Raw genomic sequence first — 20,985 nt, 5'->3', positions numbered from 1 at the left:
CTGAAACTTAATTTGAAACACTTAATTTAAGCAGCATGAAAATACACAAAACCTTTCTACATTGGCTATATAGGGAATTTGGCCACTGCCTTTAGGAAGACTGTAAAAGCACCTAAAATGAAAGCACAAGTATATACATAAAGTAGGTCAGATTCTATCCTCTCCTGAAAATTTGAGGGCCTTCTCTTCCTTGATAAAATCTTCTTGCCTAATTATCTTTGCCTCTTCACATAGCACTAACTTACATTTGGCAGTGACTTGACAAAACTGGTTTAAAAGCAAGTGTGTGTGTCTGTGTGTGCATTTTTCAGATACAACTGCAGCGTGTCAGATGACGAGGAGGAAGACACTGTTTTGAGAACAAACATTCGTTTGAAGCACACCTGCACCCAAACAATTTCTTTCACTGCTGAGGTTGAGTACTGACAGGAAGGAGCTTATTCTTACTATTGAAAAATATGAAAAAATTATGACGAATCTTTTCCTTTGTCTATATAGTGTATCAAAAGATAATTTACAGTATAATTAGTTTGTGTGCGGAGAAAATTGAAACTAGAAAGACACACTTGTTATCTTGCTGACTGGTTTAGAAACAGGACCCAGTTCTTCTTTATTAGCTTTCCTCAGTATAGTCTCTTGAGTCAGAAACTCTCTCTTAGATGTGAGAACACAGTGTCTGATACAGAAAGGCCTTGATGCTGCTGGGGGTTGTGGAAACTATCAGGGAAGAAATAAGTCTTGCCAAGTGCAGCACAGAGAAGCAGCGCAGTTGCTTTGAATTTTTGTGGTTTACTCCTGCTGAGGCATGCTCCTCATCATATATCCCCATACTGCTGGGCTGAGCAATGTGAAAGCTATTTTCTTTCAAGATGAATGAGTACCCCTGCAATTTCAGTCTGAGAGTTGGTTGATCAATGCTGCAACTGGAAGGATGATGCCCCAAGATGCTGGAACCAAGCAACTGGGCATCACTTCCTGCAAGTGCTCTCCACAGCTGTGGTCCAGACAGTGGTACCTGGAGCTAGCTAGCTCCTTGATCCCCTTCTCACTAATTCTATCTGTTCTCAGGTCTCTGGCAAATTTTCTCATCTTTTTAGCTTTCAGACACCAGTGATAATAGATCACTGCAAGAACAGATTAATTTATCCAAGGCTGTTGAAAGATCTGAAAAGGATGCACTTCAAAGGCAGGAAAATGGGACACAGTGCAGGTGAACAGGTAAGAAGGATATACAGTTAGATTAAATTAGCCCTTCTTCCATATGCAAGCAAAGAAACCGATTTCTGTCTGCTTTTTCAAATGTCTTCCTGTAATAGCAAGGGGGAATATAAAATGTGATAGATCTTGATTAAAATTGCAAACTTAGAGCTGAGATAGTAGAAAGACCAGATCCACTGGGGAGGGGAGAAAGTGGATGGGGATGCATGGCTGGAATGTGTAACCCCTCTGCTTGGCAAAACTGGTTTATGGGTTACCAATACTGAGGCTACATGCATGATTCTGTGGCAGATATCTAGCCTACCATATGCTTTGAATGCAATGAAGAATGTTCCAGTTGCAAATGCAAGCATTGCTGCAAAAAATGCAGAGGTTGGCACAGAATCCCAGTCTGCTGTAAGGACAAAATAAAAATGCAGTACGTTAGGAAACAGAAGCAGACATCAGGACTTTTCTTTGCCATAGGAAGGGAAAGTAAGCAGAAATCTTGGAAGAGAACTACCTCAGTTTTGTAGAGGTGTGACAGATCTTGCTATGAGATTAGAATGACAGGATGGCACAGTTTATGCAATGGGATTATCAGCGGGGCTTGACATAAACCACAACCAAACCTGAGGTGTACATACAAATACTGATGTCCTTTTAATATCCTAAATCAATATACCAGGGAAAAGTCAGGTAGCAGTAAAATTAAAAGATTATTTTTTTGAAACAACACCTAGGCCTGCAACTGTATTTCTTTTCTTGTCTCCACTCAGATATAAATATTTAAAATACTGGAGGAGAATGCAGGATCATTTGGCCCCTTTCTGACAACACTGATTTTGTTCAGTTTGGGTTATAGACCTGTATGTTGTTAGAGAATAGGGTTTGGGGCATAGCATTAATATTTTTCTTATTTCTGGTTCATCCCCAGGGCTTTAATTTGTTCATTTTCAGTCAAAATTCTTAATTGGCTTATCTGTATTGGGATCAGTGTATGAAAGGTTTAGGGCAAGAACAGGCTCAGTGAGTGTTGTGAAAGAAACACCTGCAGCCTTTGTAGGGAAAAATGGAGTGCATTCCTATTATGAGAAATGGAAGAATAGTTGCGAGTCTCGCTGCCTGTAGAGATAGAAAGAATACTGCAAAAGTTAACCTGTTCAGGAATTGAACTGGATAGATTTAATGATATAGCCCAAATATAAAAAGGTAGGTATAAAGACAGTCAAAATTGCCATAAAACCTAGGTCATGAATGCTGTAAGTTGTGTAAGACACTTAAATGTTGCATGTAAGGTGGTATTTTCAAATGATGTTTTGCATTCATCTGATAGGTGCCCACTGAAAAGGTATTTTGCCAAGATGACCAAAGGAGGAAGTATTTGAGAATTTGTAAGTATTTGAGAATCCAACTATTTAATGCTGTATCTGCATGCCCAGCTCAGTATTGCAAATAGATGTTATCTTTTGCTGGGAAAGTATCTTAACAGAAAATGGCATGGAAACTTACATCTTCATAATATATAAATGGCTAGCAGATGTGCCACATCAGTGCTCTTTTAAGACTCAGGAGTCTATGACAGGGTCAGGTTTCTCTCCTAATTTTTGATTTCTCAGAATCCAGTGGCTGAGACCTGTATCTTTAAGTACAAGTTCATGTGCTGGAAAAAAATGTTATTTGTTGTGAACCTGCCTCCTGCTACCTTCATCTGAGGTTCCCTACCTCTTGTGCTGGAAGAAAGACAGAGCAACTATCACACCATTTATGATTTTATAGACTGTTTTATCTTCCCTCAGACACCCTTATTCCAGCCTGAGAGTCCAGTCTATTTAACTGCTCCACAGATGGAAACTATTCCATACCTTTGATCTTCTTTCTTTGAACCTTTTCCAAGTCTATCTTGGGGGGAGGTGGATGGAGGTATGGGATGGACCTATGGAAGAAAGAGGACTGACCAAAGCTGTAGCATTCAAAATGTGGCTATAAGGGGCTACAGTATGTAATGATAGTCTCTGCTTTGTTCTCTATCCCTTCTGTAATAATCTTCAATTACTATTGTTCATTGTTCTAAGCACTGAGCTGATATTTCTATCTACAGCAATTCCAAAATCCCACTCCCAAGCTTATTAATTAGCCTAGAGCCCATCATTTCATATATAAATTTGTGACTCACTGCTGCATTTTCATTTACTGATTTTTGTCTGCCATCTTATTGCCTTAGCACTCAGCCTGATAAGGTCTTCTGCTGTGTCATGAGGAGAACCCTGCAATTACCTCCTCCCTTCCCTTGCTCTGCCGTGCACAGGCAGCTCAGAGTATCTGGGACACAGCGCCTTTCCAGGGATAAAGTTGTGGGCGACCACTGACATGGCTCTGTTTTTCCCTGCCTGATATTTCCTGGTCAAATACAAATGCTCTGTATCTTTATCTTGACTAGGCAGTTGTCACAAATAATTGTAGGCAAAATCAAATGTTCCAACCAAAACTTTCCCTGCATAAATTATCAGGGAAAAAGGTGAGAGGATCGTTATAGCCCTATTGCCATGCACTGTTACAGCCCTCAGAACCACAGCTTCATTTAGAGCTTGACAGTGCAATCTGCAAACCAGTGAAACTATTCTACTGTGATTTTACATAAATTACTGCAGATCACTTCTCACTTACGGTATTTTAATCCTCTTTTGATTGCTATTTCTGATTGAAACAATAGCTCCCTCCCCTAGTCTCCAAACCTGAACTTTGTAAAGGATTTTACGTAGTTGTGACAGTAACCAGAGCCACAAGGGAATAATAATTAAACATATATTTTTTAAAAGATAAAACTCATTGTCTACCACCCACCACCATTGTAGCAGAATCATTGACATTTAGGACAGAAAGCATATCCGAGTATAAAAAGCATTTCCTATTAAGTTGTCTACATTGAAATGATAAACTTCCTAACTAGGTTATTCCATTCCATCTTTTTTTTATGGTCCCCTGTCTGTAGTATTTTTATGAATAGTTCATGCTGTGGTGTACTTATTAATATGCTTCCGCAACCTAAAAGGCATAATTAGTTGCATTTTTATCTCGAAGGTTCAATTAAAAAGTAATCTAGTAGGAGGCAGAATTCCCAATTATTCAATGTGGGAAAGACACCTATTCTGTTATCACTGTCTTTCATCTCAGACATAATTCAATTGTTTTTTTTTCCCAAATAAAACATAGCTTTTCATCCCTGTGGAGGAAAGAGAGAGGTCATAGAGACCTGTGGAGACGATATATAATGATGTCTATTTTTACCTCCACTTCTCTTTAAAGATACCATTAAATCTGTAGTACAGTCAAACTGTAGACACTGTTCACTGTCTTGTAGACAAGACAAAAAAAAATTCTTTTCATTGCTGTTTACTGTAATTGAAAAATACTAATTTTTCTATTTCAGGTTCATCAATTAAGCCTTTACAAGTACTTTAGAAGTGATAAAATGAAATTAATTTACATTCTATTTCTTACAAGTGTTTCACTTTGGAAACTTGTAAATAGGTACCACCACTCTTTTAGAAAATGTCAGAATGTTTTGACCGATGCAAATCTGTAATTTAATATTCATAACATAAAAGCACTTAAAACTCCAGATATAATTTCCAAGGACAGTAATTGTGAATAGTGTGAGGGGTTTATTAGTAGTCTGCTTTTCCTCTAGTGAAGAATTCACAATAGTTATTGTAAAATTGAGCTTTCAAAACCAGAATATTTTCCATTAATGCTTGTAAATTAATTGCACTAAAGAAAGAAAAGAAATAATGGCGGTAGCATTTACTGAACAAATTTGGCCAGCTTCTCTGCTGGGGCAGTGCTAGAACTTGGTCTTGCATGTATGGGAAACTCCTCACATTAAAAAGTATTTTATAGATGCCAAACCTTTGCTTTTCACACAGGAGGCAGCTTGAAGAAGTCAATGAAGTCATAAACGAACTTGCACACTAAGCAATAATTTCATGTTCACTCCTTCCAATTAGGACTGCATGCCTCCTGAGATGCAGTGTTCCTGTCTCCCACAGACAGGCAGTTTTGGCCCAGACCAGCAAATATCCCAGAGCGGGAGAGGTTCAGAGTTGTCTGTGGGGCCCTGGAAACCAGGGGGATTTCTCACTGAAAGAGGTGCTTGCAAAATGGGGTCATCAGCTATACCACAACGAGGGAAGCAAGCAACATAATCTTGCTGCAATGGATGTGTTATGGATTATCACCCTGTCATAGTCAATGGAGAGTTATTTTATTTATGTACTTACTTGAATCTATTTATAGGATGTGTATTGCACAACATCTAGAAACTAGTGTTTGAAATTATACTGGGTTCTGGCTGATCCTATTTCCTTTGAATTCAGTGAAAATGTAAGAATAAGATACTGAAAGGTTTTGGTGTTTTTTTTTTTTTCTTAAAAAAAAATATGTATATATAGCCCCTTTTTGTGTCAAATTTGTGCTCATGTATTAGGAGGCCGTATCTAGGGTCAAATCTTAAAAGGTCTTGTGATTGTGCCTTGGTTATGCACAGCAGGCTGGGCTCACCAAGGATGCAGATGTTGTAAACCCCATTACATGTGGGCTATACCCACAGGTGTATATCCTGTGGCTGTGATGGACTCAATCGCTAGTATTGTTTTCTACAGGTACCTGTTGCTCAGTATAGTGGTGCAGTTAGTTGTAGTTTTTCAGCAAATTGTAAGGTCACAAAGCAGAGTTTCAAGGGGTTACTTATAAAGTCTGAATAAAACAAATCCCTTCAGTGAAAAAGGCAGAAACCTAAAATGTTAAACATTCTGTTAAAGAATTGGTTTTACCCACTCATTTTTTTCCAGGAAGACACAAAGCCCAAAACTGAAGTTTTTAGCCCTTTCAGTTTGACATATTAGGCAGCCACTAGCTGAGGGTACAAGCCTACGTTAGTCTCATCCATGTCTCTTCATTATACCCAGATTACTCCTATTGAGACATGAAATGGATTTGCAGGATTTCTGACAAAAATGTCGATGTTAAGGAACCTTATTATTAAAAGAATAAAAATATGCATCTATCCACAGCTTTTCACAAAAATATTTTTATTAAATATTAGTCTATCTCCATATGATTGCTATTTTCATGAAATAAAGTCTTGGACCACCCAGATTTCTTCTCTGTTAAACACTAGTTTAAGTGTGTGTATAGAGTAGTTCCTGGGCCTCTTTCCAAATAATGTAAACTTTTCCCTTAAAAGATCTGAAAATGGGCACAATTTAAGATCACAAAGTATTATCCCCATTAAAATGTTCCTAAGATTAGATCATGGTTTGGCACAATAAACAGAATTTAATTTTTTGGCTCTTTTTATAGGGAATTCATTACAGACAGATTTCAGATTGGGGCACGGTTCACTGATGACAGTGATAGACTTCAAGCATGTATTTTTTGCTGTTTTGAGGCTGCAGGGTGTCAACAGAGATTTTGTGGAATTTAAAATTAATTTAATGGGGGTTTACACTCTTAAAGTGAAATGATAAAATAAGGCAAGAAGCTTATCGGACAAGATGCTTCTGACATCCCACCTCACCTCCTGACTTAGCTTTTGGAATTGTTGTCCCCATATTGTTATTCACCGTTTTTTGTCTTACCCAGCCATCTTCTCAGATGTGCAGGCACTGATTCTGCAGTCAGATCAGCATCATCCCTCCTCTTACTCTGCACTATAGATATCATTCCAGGAGCCCTAAAAGTTTGCATGCAAAAGTGAGTCAGTTCTTGACATACTGTTCTGTTAAATATATTTACATGTTTACATTATATTATGTTTATATTTGTTCACACAAATTCACATATATGCATTTTATATATTTTATGTAAACTTGGGTACTCAACTAGCAATGTATTTTTGTTGCTTTTTCAAGCAACATATGTGGCACTTTCAAACTGCAGATCAAATACCAGCCTGAATACTGTGACAGCTTCACAGACACACTGTCTTACTTTCTACTTATAGAGGTATATGTCTTAGATACTGTTATGGAACTATGGCAGTGCAACACATCATATTACTATTAACTATCCCTTCATTATAGAAATATTAAGAAAAGCTGTAACATAAGAACCATAACTGGCAGTATTTAAACAGAAGCATAGTAAGTATAAAGAAAGGGCTGGAAATTTCTATTGCAGTAGGCATATAATAACAAATTATTTTGAGGACATAAACTGTTGTCTAGGATTAAAAACTTCAGAAATTTATAGTCTATGATTGCCATCACTGCACAACTGTAAACACAGCCTGGCAATGTAGATAAATAGAACTTTGCATAAAGCTTACTCCTTCCACACCTGTATACACCACCAAAAACAATGCATCCAGAACCAACAGTCTGTACACCCAACAGCAAACATCTCAGTTGACGGAAACAGAGGGACATTCAGATACTTTCAGAAAGTTAGGCCTTTGGCAAAACAAAAATGGAAGATTTAAACTGTGACTAAAGTTCACGCTATTTATTCCTACTGCAGTGATAAAATAGCCTCAAATGTTTAATCCAAGCAAGAGCTGTGGTCACTTTGTTGAAGAGGACTACACCATGCAACAATGAAACAAAGCAACAGCATCTCCTTTTGTGAGATTCACACCCATCAACACAAGTTTGCTATTTTTGTATTTTCTTATGTCTTTGCATTTGTATCCATGAATAAGGTAATAAAAATAAACATTAAAATACATGACACAAAATACCAGTCTAAAGTATCACAATAAAATGAAAGCTAGCAAGACACAAGGTAGAGAACATGAGCCATGTAAAGCCTGCAGGGAAACAAAAGGGAGGAATTCTGTACCTGTTGGCTTTCATTTCCTCTAATGTTCTAACGAAGTCCCGAGCATAATGAAGGGACTTGCTTTTGGCCAGCTCTGCAGGACCTAATGGTAGATGCATTGCAAGGAGTTTCAAGCCAGGGCAGACAGAAACTGTGGCAGTGATTTGTGAGTGTGCTGCAGCAGCACTCCAATATGGATCAGTGTGATTACAGCAGGGTCACTTTGTCATCTCTAAAATATTCCAAGTTTTATTTATGCGGACAAGCAGCTCAGGCAAAGCAGGACCTAGTTTTCTGAGAGATACTTCTTTTTGTTTTTGTTTTTTTGTTTTGTTTTGTTTTTTAACTCTTCCCTTCCAGGGTAAAGAAATAAACCTGCCTATTCTGGAAAAATATCTGCAGCATTTGTATTCTGATCTCTCTAGTCAACCTTTCAAACACCATCTCCTCAAAACAGCATAGAATAATTACTGCAGCTAGTATCAAAAGGTAACATGCGTTGATAAAAAATATATTGAGTTGGGTTTTTTAATGTATTTTGAAATGAAAGTGCAAAAAGCCTCCATGCAGTAGAGGGAAAAAAACGCTATATTCTGTTCTGCTGATGAAAAGATACCCATTTTCCTGTCTTGCTTTATGGATGATTTATTTCTGATACAACACATTCAATTTTGGTTCTTAATGATCTCTGCCTTCCCCTCTCACCCTCACCAAACCAACAGGCCTTTCTGAATTATGTAAAACCTTGTTTCCAAAAATAATTTCCTTGGGTGGGTTCTGAGCCCTATCAGAGATGCGTTGGCAAAGAATGGAGAAAATGAACTCACAATGTGGAGCTTCATCAAAAATACCAATGGGAAGCCAGTAGCTGGTTTGTGAAGTTATTGAATGGCAATGACTGAAAGGAGCATGACTAAATAACCACTTTCTCAAAAGGATTTTATCTATCATTCTGAATGACCTATAAGCTAGGAGAAATCATTTAATTCATCACTGACAGATGGTAACTATCATGAGCATGCAGTCATTGTATTTGTCTGTAACAGCTCATGGTAATCTCAGAAAATGTAAGGTCTTGTCAAGCAAAAAATGGAGAGAATAGAAATTCAGAGTGCTGAAGGTCAGTTTACACAGCTTACTATCTAGGAAAGTGGGGATATTTTTCTTGAGTAACCATGCCAACAACGGCATTTAATAGTCATTCATTAATGTAACCATTAGTTAAAGTTTAACAAGTCAGCCTAGGTATGCCGCTGTGTGACATTTCATAGCAACAGTGCTTGAAATATTTACTTATTGTTTCCTTACCATTAATAATGAAACACCTGAGATCCCATTTGCATTTCCCTTCTGTTAAACAAAGCATGTTCATTTGTAGATTTAAATGGGCCACATTTCTGTTGTGAGCTACCAGAGATTTCAGCTATTTTTATATGGAGCAGCTTACCCTAATGTCAGAGTGAAATTTATGTAGTAATGGATTTGTTTCTAGTTTCTTCAGTGAAATTTTCGTATGATTTATTTCATAAACTTGTTGCTTTCTGTCACGTAATCCAAAAGGCTGCATCAGAGAATAGTTGATAGGAAGCTGTGTTTGCTCACCATGGGGTGTGGTCTTTGCAAAATGCACACCTGAGTGGGTACTGGAATGTGAAGTCTAATTTCTAAATACAGATTAAATACATTCTATTACAATTCTAAATACAGGTATATCAAAATACAGATATATCTTATACATTTCTAAATACAGATACAACTGTGGTTGGTGTAAATCGAGTTGATTAGAGATATGATGAAAGTAACAAGTGTGGTGTATAGGCCCACAGCCCTCTTCTACCCTACATGGCAAAAAGGAGGCAGCAGAACATGAATACAACCTCATCAGATGCAGCAACATCCCCTTAGTGTGAGTCTATGGCACCATCTATGGGTGAGATTGCCATCCAAACCACTTATCCTGATTCCTCCTCCTCTCCAAGTTTACAGTTCTGCACAGCAACTCCCCAAGCCATCCCGTGCTCCATCATGGCTCTCCAGCGTGGCACAACATGGTGTGCTGCCTCCTCCCACTGCCCCTGCTGCCCGAGGTTCTCTCTCTTCCCACTCTACAGGACCCTGGCCACATTTGAAGTCCTTTCCTCAAAAGCGGCTGTGACCAGCTACCTGCCCACGCTTCAGGTGCTCTGTGTGGTCTGAGTCCTCACTTGGGTCTGCTCAGGCCTTCAGGCAGGACCTGCTGTGTGGGGACAGGACCACGGCACTTGGAAGCCACCAGGGAGGGCGAGAAGATGGCCTGTTCCTCCTGGTGAAGCTCCCCTGGACACTCAGGCAAGGGGCTGCAAGACAAGATCATTCTGCAAGGCCTTTTCTCCATCGCAGGCCTCTGGTGTGGTAAGACATCTCTCTCACACTGGTAAAGCTGGGGAGAGGACACCTCGCAGCTGAAAGCGTCTTCTGGACGTGGGTGCACAAGCTGCCAGGGGCAGCAGTTAGATCCAAGGGCCACAACCCTGCAAGCCCATTATTCCCATTCCTCGGGGCTCACTACAGGGATAATGCTTTTTAAGTGGGGTGGAGCAGCAGGGAGGGAAGGGGCTCATGCCCTGCAGTGCTGTTAAACGTGGATACTGCTGCAGGTCTGAACCTCAGGCAAGACCTCCGTCCCGGGCACCCCGGCAGCCGCCTCCCGGCTCCGCAGCGGCCCGTTAACGCCCGGGACCCGCGCGGTGTGTGTGCGGCAGCGGGCAGCTCCCCCCCGCCGGGCAGCCGCCGCCCCCGCTCCGTCCCCACGGCACGGGCAGAGGCTGCCGGTCGGGCTGGAAGAGCTGAGGGGATTTACGGACACCTCCTTGGCTTTTTAAAAATTTATTTATTATAATTTTTCTTTCCGGCATTCTTTGGGACTAGGAGTTCTGTTTCAAAGCAGTACCTGCTGGGGGTACGGGCTTGCTCCCCAGGCTTCACCGTTGATCTTTAAGTTCTCACAGAACCGCCATCTCGCCCGTACCCCTTCCCGCAGACAGAGCACGGCCCGGACATCAACGAGTCGTCCATCCCCTCCCCGGGCAAACACCTCCCTCCACCTGAGTCCTTGGCGAAGGAGGGTGAAAGGCGAGTGGCTGCTCCGGGCTGGGCGGCCATAATAGCGCCCCGCCCCGCCCCGGCGCATGCGCGGCAGCGGCAGCCCCGGCGAGATGGCGGCGGCGGAGGAGGAGTGAGTGTGGCAGCGAGGGAGGCAGGGATCTGTCGCCATCCGCGGGGATTGCGCGGTCGCGGAAGCGGGGGGCGGCGGTGGGGAGAGTCCCGGGGGGGTCGGGGTACGGTGCTGCGGGGTGTGACCGCCTTCTCCCGCCCCGCAGGCCGAGGCGACGGATCCCGCTGGTGCCGGAGAACTTGCTGAAGAGGAGGAAGGCCTACCAGGCCATCAAGGCCACCCAGGCCAAGCAGGCGCTGCTCAACAAGCGGAAGGTAGGGGCTGGCTGCGGGAGGGATCCCCAAACTGGCCCTGTCCGGCGGTGCGCGGGTGGCGGCCGACTGGGAGAGCCCGGTTAGAAGGGGGTGAAACCCGGGTCTGCGGTGCTGTTGGAGCTGCCCGTCCTTTTATTTCGGGGGAGGGAACTGTAATACCGTGCAGTCGTGCGGATGATGTGAGCGAGCAGCGTGCTGTGCGCGGGGGGGTGGTGCTGGTGGGCAGAGGAGGGAGGCAGCGAGCTGCTGGTGCCTGTGTGGGTGCCGCGGTGGTCCTCTGGGCCGTCTGAAAGGACGCTTGAGTTCAGCTCTTTAGTTGTTGAGCATCATCCCCGTGCGTTCTCAGACAAAACTTTATGGCTTGTTATACTGAAACGCAAATTTATTGAAGACTGCAAGTTGTTGCTCCTAGGTCAGTGATTACCAGGGTGCGTGTGTGTACAGCCCCACCTGCTAAAATGTGATGCTGCTGAGTTGTTTGTGCTACCGTAGGATTACTCTTATCTGAAACGAGTTCAACTTTGTGTTGTAAACCTTCATGGAGGCGATGTGCTTTTCTGAGAGTACGTTTAGAGTTAGCTAGCTATCGTTAGCTAGATAAATGTTAGACCATAGACGGGTCATCATGAAGCCTTTTTTGGTGTGTAGGGTGGTACATGTTGCTAATGCAGAGACGCCCAGTGCCCAGTGTGTGGTTTCCAGACTGGCAGAGCCCAGCAAACCTTTCTGTTTTAGAATTTGAGACCTGCTCTGCTGTATCTCAGCTCATGTATCAGGTGCTTGTTTTACAAGTGGCTTAAAGCTTTCCCAGTGAATCTCTTTCTGTGGAGTTGGTGGGATTATGTGCAAAACTCCTGCAGTTTTTGTTAGATAGTGTGTTTATGTTTTTAAATATATCAGTGGCTTGCTGTATTTCCAAAGCAAAATGGAACCATAAACAATAATGTTAAATAGCGACCTCTTAAAATTCTCCTTAGAAAAATGACCCTAGTGATGAGACTTTGATGGGGTCTTCCTGTTTTGAAAATTCACATCAATTTCATGGGTGATTTACAAGGTGAAACAGAACAGAAGATGCATAACATTAGGTTCTTCAATTTTAAATGGCCTAATAGTTTAGCTAGTAGTGTATCTAAAATATTACTGCATAACTGCCATGCATATTCAGCTCCTATTCATATGAGAAAGCACTATGATTTAGGCAGATGTACTTGTTCCTGAGCTAAAGATAGGCATTTAAACAGCTTTTTAATTTAAAAAAGCTCTAAATTTTCCCACAATTTTGAAAAGAATTTTTTCTCAGGTGAGCTGGATGTTCTGTGTTTACTAATACTTTATAGTTATTTGAATGCTTGGATTATTTTTTTCTTATGTGTCTTTATAGAAAATAACTTTAAACCCAGTTATTTTCTGTTGGATGGCAATTTGGAGTCACTAGAGTATTGCTGTAGCATATGTTTTACCCAGATACCTATGTTGTTTCTGCCTTTCCCAGTGATTGTCTGAGCTGTCTGTGTAGTTGTGAAGATCTGTCTGTTCGTGGCTGCAAATGCTTCCATGGGATTTCTACTATGTCTAGAAGTATCCTCGGTCTCGCTCTGTTTTTCATAATTTATTTTTTTCTGGGGAAAAACTCTTAGTTCACTGTTCATAAGCTATAGCTAGCTGCTTGTAAATTCATATGTTGTCCCTTAGTTCTGTCTCCCTTGAGCTTAGATTTTCAAATTTATTTTCTTCTTACTGTCTCCAAAAGTGAAAGAGCATACTTCATCAAGTTCTGAATTTCGTTTGGCCTTTGAGATGCAGATCTCTAAGACTGTTGGGAATGGTGATGGTTTCTTATCTTTTTGTCTTCAGCACCAGAAGGGAAAACAAATCCACTTTAAACGCCTTGAGACTTTTGTACAAGATTCATGGCGCAAACACCGAGATGATGTCCGGCTGAGGCGCATGGAGCAGAGACCTGGACAGACGGCTGTGCCTCAGGAGCACAAACTAGCCTTTGTTGTGCGGATTGTAGAGTAAGAAACTTTTGTTACTCCTTAGCTTTAGTATTGATACCATTTGTAGCTGTAATATCATTTCTAAGCAAAGGAAGGGTGATCGATCCAGACATGTGTCCTTGCAGGTAATCTCAGGCCTTTTGTTGCTGTATTAGAGAAACGTGGTTACTAATAGTATTTTTTTTTCTGACTCAGTATTACAGGAGTGAGTAGGAGGGTGAAAAGAGTGATTGAGTTGCTGCGACTGAGAAAAAATTTCACTGGAACATTTGTTAAACTGACCCCTTTATCACTGAAGATGCTGCGGATTGTGGAACCTTACGTGGCGTGGGGGTAAGTGCCAGTCCCATGTCTTGATAGCAGTTTGTATGTAAATACTGTAGCTTTTTGATTCTCCATCTGGTATCACAAATCCATAGCTGGCTTTTCCAGTAATGATCAGAACTTTGTCAGCTCTATATCTAAAACTTGTTATTGTAACTTGTTTACTTTCCTACCTCTGTACAAAGAAGTAGAATGGGACTTCCTGGTGTATCATGACTTTCCGTTACGGAATCTGATTTTTGTTTTTGCACAGACACCCTAACCTGAAGTCTGTACGAGAGCTCATCCTGAAACGGGGCCAAGCCAAGATTAAGAAAAAGAGGATGCCTCTCACAGACAATATGCTGATAGAGGAACATTTAGGTAAGGAAGAGGATGAGAAAATGAAGTGAATCAAGGAAAGAAGCAAATGTTGAGAGTTTGCAATCTGACCTAAGAGGAGGGGGAGGGAGAAAAGTCTTGGAAGACTTGTATATGATGGAGTGTGTCATGGTTTGAACCTGCTCGGCAGCCGAACACCACACAGTCACTTGCCCACCCTCCCCTGCCTGGAAATGGGGGAGGGAATTGGAGGGGTAAAGGGAGACTCATAGGTTGAGATAAAACCAGTTTAATAATGGTAATAAAAACAATAATAGAAAGTATAAACAGGCAATGCACAATGCGATTGCTCACCACCTGCTGACTGAGACCCAGCCCATTCCTGGCTGGTGATCCCAAAATACCAAGATCTTCCAATCGCAATCCCAGAAGTGAGAATGAGCCTCCCGCCTCCCCCCCTTCCTAGTTGCCCCTCCTCTATATAGTGAGCATTACATTACATGATACGGAATATTTCACTGGCCAGTTTGGGTCCGGTGCTGTGGCCGAGCTCCCTCCCAGCTGCTTGTGCACCTGCACACAGGCAGGACATGGGGAGTTGGATTGTCCTTGAAATCTCAGCAACAGCTGAAAAGATTGGTGTATTATCAGCATTCTTCTCATACCAGATCCCCTACTGAATCCAAAACACAGCACTGTTCTACCTACTAAGAAACATTAACTCTATTCTTGCCCAAACCAGGACAGGCTGACAATTCTGTAGTAGCATGAAGAAAGATAATAACAGGTGGACATCTCACATATATGTTGTTGGGGGGGGGGCCTTAATTTTTTTTTTTGGTGCAGGGGACTGTGGTATTATTTGCCTGGAAGACCTTATTCATGAGATCTACTCAACTGGGAAGTATTTCAAAAAAGTCACAAGCTTTCTATGGCCATTCCATCTGTCAGTGGCTCGTCACGCTTCACGTAACAAAGTTGGTTTCCTCAAGGAAATGGGTAAGCCTGGCTGCAGAGGTGAAGCAATCAACCAGCTCATACGTCAGCTGAACTAGTCAGGTGAGGAAGGCCTGTTGTGGGACTTCTAAATCTTATCCTTTATCTGTTTTCCTAAGAATAACTATACTGCCATTGGAGATGAGGGGAGTTCCTTTGTTTTTGATTCTTCACTCTACAAAAGTGACACTCCCATAGGGGAAACTAAGGAAGAGTGTGGGTCCTGTTAGGTATCAGCAGATCCTATTGGACACCTCCTTAGAGGCTTGACTTATGTGAGATTGCATTAATGTGACTGGGTTTTTTCTTTCTTTTTTTTTTTTTTCCTGTTCTGCAGGATCTTTGTGAAAACTTCAGGATTTACAACCTGTTCCTGTTCACATACAGTTTTCATGGACATTATACAGGGATATACTCTATCTCTTGACTGTTGGTGCCTTTATGAAAAAAGAAAAAATACACAGATTATGATGGATGGAGATGGACTTTGGGCTGGTCCTTCTAAAAGAAGCTAAATTGTATGTGGTACAAGAAAGAAATGACATGAACTTCCCAGAGCAATCTGACTTTGGCATCTCTGTCAAACAAGTTTTTTTCGTACTCATTACTGCTGGCTCTGTGCCCATCACCTTCTGTTCTCCTGATCTTTGGTATAAAGCAGTGGTGGTCAGTTCCTGATTTAAATTTCTGCTACAGCTGATTTGCACTCACTGCTTTGATGCAGTCCTCCCCTGGGGAAGTACACGTCCTCCTAGGTGTAAAGGAATATAGTGCTGTCAGCTGTTCAAGACTTGCTGACAGGCAGAAGAAAACACAGAAAACTGTTTCTCTGATCCTGCAGTGCAAGCCCTAGTAGGGAATAATGTAACATTTTTTCAAAGCACCTAGATTTTATTTATTTTAAAACACAATTGATTTTGGGCTACTGCTTTATGAAAGGCTGCCTTTTCAATTCTGCTAGATTGAGATTGCTGGAGAGAACTATTTCATGGTAAAAAAGCCCAGAAATTTCGTAATACAGCGGTGGAATAGATGTAGTCCATGGTTTTTAAATAAACTTTTGAAGATACAATGTTAAAACTGTAAGAGTTGTCTATAGCTTTTCCAACTCTTCTAATGTTAATTACTTTGGCTGAAGGGGATATGGTAAAGGAAGTGAACAAAAACATGGAAGAGGCTGAAAGTTCTCTTGAAGTTTAGAATCCCTAATTTCTTCTAATACAAAAATGGGTGAAGACTGCTTGAAGGGTCCTATGCTATTTAACAAACATGGAAGGCAATGTGCTTAATCATTACATCACTGCATTACTGTGACTAATTTATACTGTTATTAGAAGATATAATGGGGGCAAACTATAAATCCAGGAGTGGATTTCATATTGACTCTACAAACACAGGCTTTGAGACTCGGAAGAAACAGCTAAAGTAACAATAAGTATCATGCCTTTAGGCTAGTGATTCTATGGCAGTTATAAACTAAGGTGCAGCATTCATAAAACTATCTCAAATTCAACTACAGACTCTGAATTAGAGAACACTATACAATTTGTAGCTTTATTATATAAAACAAGAATACAAACATAGAAAATGCTTGACAGACACTAGAGACACACACCAACTTAGAACAATACTGTCCCCAGAACTAGAGTCCAGCAGTCATTACTGTACAAGGCTCCATGTATTTAAGATTTTCCTGATAAACAGCTGCTTTCATTTTAAAGAGGTACAAGTAACTTCAGAATTGTTGATTCATTTTAAGATTGTTTCTGGTAATAAAACAGCCCAGGCTTTTAATAGGAAGAACTGGCAAGCCAAGACTGAAATTTTCATAGTGCCAGGGAAAACTTAAGCCTGCTGATAGAATGGAGTTTATAATAATCTAAAACTACTAAATTACAGTATCTGAACACAATTCTAGCAATTAATCCTAGATTTAGGCAGTTTTTCTAGTGAATGTGGTAGTTTAATGCATAAAGAAAGAATTGAACTATTATTATGAATACCTTATTTAGACCTCTTTAAAAACAATGCCAGATTAGTCTAGCGTTACATCACATTATTGTAGACAAACACCTTGTCTTTTCTCTGCATCATACCTCAGCAGGAACAACAGTAACCATGTGTTCATGACTTAGCTGTGCTACGAACAGAAACTGTACAAGGTGACAGGATATATACAAAGCCCCTCAATGTTTTAGGGAAAGGAATCCTTTTTGTAAGCCACCGTACTATTTACTTTGTGGATTGTGGTAGTGAAGGAACGAAGACGAACCTCTTCTGAATTGGCTATGAATTGTGGTCCCGACTCTTCCCACTTTTCTGGCACTGCCAAATCTTTATCAGTGTATATCAGCAAGTCAAAGGCACCTGTAAGCAAGTGGGAACAAATTAACAGTATTGCATGCGTTAGATGGCATGTTTGAATTTGAAATGCATCTTCTAGAACTTTAGACATGTACCAGGGTTTTCAGAAGTTACACTGATACCAGTTATGTGAAAAGAAAGAGTAGTTAGAACATGAAAACAAGTCCTGGTTGTAGTAATATGTAGCCATTTTAGTTCTCAAGCAAGTGTGATGAGAATTTTTCTAAAAACATGTTAAAATGCTGTGGAGGTGAGCTCTGTGTAACACTTCATATGAACTTAATGGTTATTTGTACAAGCCTGTCCACACATAGATTCACAAAATAATTCCTCAAGAGTACACATACTAGTTTCATTAAGTCACCCTGAGTTCTGTCCTTTTGACAAAAAAAAGCTTGTAAATTTTTTTGAGAGAAAGTACCACTAGTTCCTTTAAATGAAGTTGCTCTGAGCTCTAATGAGATGGTACACTGGTACACAGTATTTACACTTGCAATTGTTTTTTCTGGCTGTTATGCAAGAAACACTATAGGATAATTCTTAAAAGTATTTGATCCAACTTACTGCTTTCCATACTGTACACAATTGCAGGAGACGTGATATCAGTCTAACAAAATGTTCTCAGAAATGTGATGGTATAAAACATGTAATAATTAAAACCCTCAGAAAATCAGCAGAAAATATTTTCCAAAGTGGAAAAGATTTTGAGGTTTTCCAAAAGAAATGTTTGATTCCTTTAGCGAAGTTAGGAGTACTCACAGGCAGTTTCCAACAGTGGCAGGAAAGTTACTGTGGCAGTTATTTGTCTGATAACAGATCGAATTTCATCCTGAATAGCCTTCTGAGATTTTTCTCGTGGTACACTGGAAAAATAGGAAAACTCTGTTAAGAAAGAAAGCTTCTGCTATACCAACAGTTTTCTTTAAATACAGTTCTATTAAGCTCTGTTGGTCTGTTTGCTATGGTATTTTTTTTTTATAGTAGTGACACTTTTTTAAGCCATAGGTAGATAGTCGGTTTATCTTTATTGTTGTTTGGGAAGCTTCACAGTATTTGTAAGGAACATTACATTTATTCTCAGTCCAGAACAGATGAGAATATTTTGGCATAACATGAAAGCAGTAGTTCTTTAGGGCATGTACCCAGTACAGGATTTGATATGCTTTGTTGAAGATTAAAAATCAAGTTTTGATCTGATGCTTCAAAAAAAAAAAAAAAAAAAAAATTCAACACCTAAGGATTATGTGCGCTTTAATCATATAGTGATTTACAGGCAAACAGAAGGAAGAGGAGTAAGAAAGGTAGTAGGTTTGAGGGAACGTCTTGCATGCTCACAGTGACAAAAGGCGCTCTCAGCTGCTCTGAGGCACCAGGACGGTGCCGATGCACTCAGCGATCGGCCTGTGCCTACACAGCTACCAGGCGTGAGGAGAGCCAGGGGCAGAGGCACAACCGTTAACTCACCACTCACCTCTCATCCTTTGCGGTTTTGTCACACTCCACGTCAAACTGCCAGCGCTCCAGAACCTCACTGTTCTCGATACTCGAGATGACCACCACCAAGCGCTGCACGATGCACTTGTACAGCCACTCTGAAAGAAGCCACAGCAGTTACTGACAGCGCGAGAAAGGTAAGAAGCGGCAGCGGGCGCGGCAGCCCCCGGCGGCCGCAGCAGCCTTGGCGGCCCCCTCAGCCCGCCCCCCACCTTTCATCTGCTCCACCACGTTGTTGAGGTAGCTCTTCAGCTCGGGGTCGGTGGTGACGAGGAGGGTGAGCCCGTACTTCTGGACGCGGGTGAAGGTCTCGGGCGGGTAGATGCCCCTCTGGTAGAGGATACTGTTGATTCCATAGGCTGCAACACGCGGGAATTGGGGGGGGAGGGGAAATGTGTACGCGTGAGGCGGCCATGTCGCCCCGCAGGAGGCCTGTGATCAGCCTCCGGCCCTCTCTCCCTCTCCCCGACCGCGGTCCCCGAGGTCTCCCCCCGCCCCGCGTCCCCCTTACAGAAAAACTCAGCGACGATCTCGGCGCTGCCCCGCAGGGTGATGCCCTGCTGCTCCCGGCCGAGCTGCTTGGCCATGGGAGCTGCGCGGCCACCACTTCCCCGCCGCCCTGTTCAAATCAGGCCCCGCCCCTTTCCCGGCTCCCCCGCCTGCCTCCGCGCATGCGCAGTAGCGAGGCCGCGCCTCCCCCCCCCCCAGCTCTCTGCCTCCGCGGCGGCCGTTAGCAGCGCTGGCGCGAGCTGGGGCGGAGGTCCCGGTGGCTGAGGAGGGGCTCCGCGCCGCGCCCTGTCCCGCCGCCCCCAGCAGCCGCCTGCCTCTTCCTAGTGAAGCGGGGCTGCGGCGCGTCCGCGGTAGTAAAGGGCTGTTGGGTGCAGGTTCGGCGGCTGGTAGGAATTAAAGGTCTTTTCCACCAGCTCTGCGTGCCGTTGCGCGGGGCTGCGGGAAGCGTAGGGGGGTGGGTGGAGCGAGTCGTCGCCGTGGGAATGCTGTTGGAAGTTCGGTTTCAGAGTATCATAGAACGGTTTGGGTTGGAAAGGACCCTAAAGACCATCTAGTCCCAACCCCCCTGCCACGGGCAGGGACCCCTTCCCCCAGCCCAGGCTGCTCCCAGCCCCGTCCAACCTGGCCTTGAACCCTTCCAGGGAGGGGGCAGCCACAGCTGCTCTGGGCAATCTGGGCCAGCGCCTCACCGCCCTCACAGGGAAGAATTTCTTCCTTATATCTAATCTACATCTACTCTCTTTCTGTTTAAAACCGTTATCCCTTGTTCTGTTCCCACACCCCCTGATAGAGTCCCTCCCCACCTTCCCTGTAGCCCCCTTTAAGCACTGGAAGGCCGCTATAAGGTCTCCCTGGAGCCTTCTCGAGGCTGAACAGCCTCAGCTCTCTCAGCCTGTCATACAGGCGGTGCACCAGCCCCTGATCATCTTTGTGGTCTCCTCTGGACTCCCTCCAACAGGTCTATTTTTTGTTTGTTTAGATGTGTTCAGCAGTATGAAGGCACTTTTGAACCTAAAAATTATACTTTCCAAGTACAAATGAAATTAAGCAAATACCTTGTTTATTGGTGCTTTTTGGTAGTGTTCATGATGTAAATCATGTAGTAGCTGTCTGAAATAAAAACAGCCTATTCTGCAAGCAGTGTCATAAGGTATGCAGGTAGAACCTGGGAAAGGACGAAACACGCTTTTTCCATAAATCCACAGGATAGCAGGTAACACAAAAAGAAAGGGTTTAAGAGGTATTTAGAAAGCTCTGGATGAACTCACCCCTGCTGTCAGGCAGCCACAGTGAAGGGTAATTGCTAGGTGGTCAAAGCACTTCAACCCTGTCATTACAGGGGCACCAAGGAAGACACTGCAACTAACTAGCGGTGACTATCAAATGGAGGAAACTCTGGCAGAGGTTAACAGGTAAGAGAGAGTGAGTGAAACAGCAAGTAAACATTAAGTGTTGAAATACTTAAATAGTATCACAAAGAGGGAAAGCC

General features: G+C 42.3%; 2 protein-coding genes across 2 annotated transcripts; one reads left to right on the top strand and one right to left on the bottom strand.

Moving 5' to 3' along the window:
- The first annotated feature begins 11,121 nt into the window (after window positions 1-11,121).
- Window positions 11,122-16,208, top strand: RPL7L1 (ribosomal protein L7 like 1). Its single transcript, XM_032997807.2, has 7 exons — window positions 11,122-11,230; window positions 11,376-11,484; window positions 13,342-13,505; window positions 13,683-13,820; window positions 14,065-14,174; window positions 14,979-15,191; window positions 15,466-16,208. The coding sequence occupies exons 1-6, from the start codon at window positions 11,184-11,186 to the stop codon at window positions 15,185-15,187; spliced, it is 777 nt and encodes a 258-aa protein (XP_032853698.2). The 5' UTR covers window positions 11,122-11,183; the 3' UTR covers window positions 15,188-15,191; window positions 15,466-16,208.
- A 447-nt stretch (window positions 16,209-16,655) lies between these two features.
- MAD2L1 (mitotic arrest deficient 2 like 1) lies at window positions 16,656-19,618 on the bottom strand. The gene is made up of 5 exons (XM_042796986.1): window positions 19,498-19,618; window positions 19,199-19,345; window positions 18,964-19,084; window positions 18,252-18,355; window positions 16,656-17,495 (listed from the first exon to the last, which is right to left on the bottom strand). Exons 1-5 carry the CDS (start codon window positions 19,571-19,573, stop codon window positions 17,323-17,325), a joined length of 621 nt encoding a protein of 206 aa, XP_042652920.1. The 5' UTR covers window positions 19,574-19,618; the 3' UTR covers window positions 16,656-17,322.
- Window positions 19,619-20,985: the final 1,367 nt, after the last annotated feature.

The sequence above is a fragment of the Tyto alba genome, unplaced genomic scaffold, assembly GCF_018691265.1.
Source record: "Tyto alba isolate M040663 unplaced genomic scaffold, T.alba_DEE_v4.0 Super-Scaffold_23, whole genome shotgun sequence".
In the NCBI taxonomy this organism is placed as follows: domain Eukaryota; kingdom Metazoa; phylum Chordata; class Aves; order Strigiformes; family Tytonidae; genus Tyto; species Tyto alba.
The sequence above is the reverse complement of the archived record's forward strand: the minus strand, read 5'-3'. Positions and strand labels throughout refer to the sequence as shown.

Bases quoted from the DNA above. Each gene is read 5' to 3' on its own strand.
- RPL7L1 (XM_032997807.2), top strand. From the start codon at position 11,184: ATGCGCGGCAGCGGCAGCCCCGGCGAGATGGCGGCGGCGGAGGAGGA. The intron at 13,506-13,682 runs GTAAGAAACTTT...TTTCTGACTCAG, and splicing joins TTTGTTGTGCGGATTGTAGA to TATTACAGGAGTGAGTAGGA. The intron at 13,821-14,064 runs GTAAGTGCCAGT...GTTTTTGCACAG, and splicing joins GAACCTTACGTGGCGTGGGG to ACACCCTAACCTGAAGTCTG.
- MAD2L1 (XM_042796986.1), bottom strand. From the start codon at position 19,573: ATGGCCAAGCAGCTCGGCCGGGAGCAGCAGGGCATCACCCTGCGGGGC. The intron at 19,085-19,198 runs GTGGGGGGCGGG...GGCTTCTTTCAG, and splicing joins CGTGGTGGAGCAGATGAAAG to AGTGGCTGTACAAGTGCATC. The intron at 18,356-18,963 runs GTGAGTGGTGAG...CTATTTTTCCAG, and splicing joins AAAACCGCAAAGGATGAGAG to TGTACCACGAGAAAAATCTC.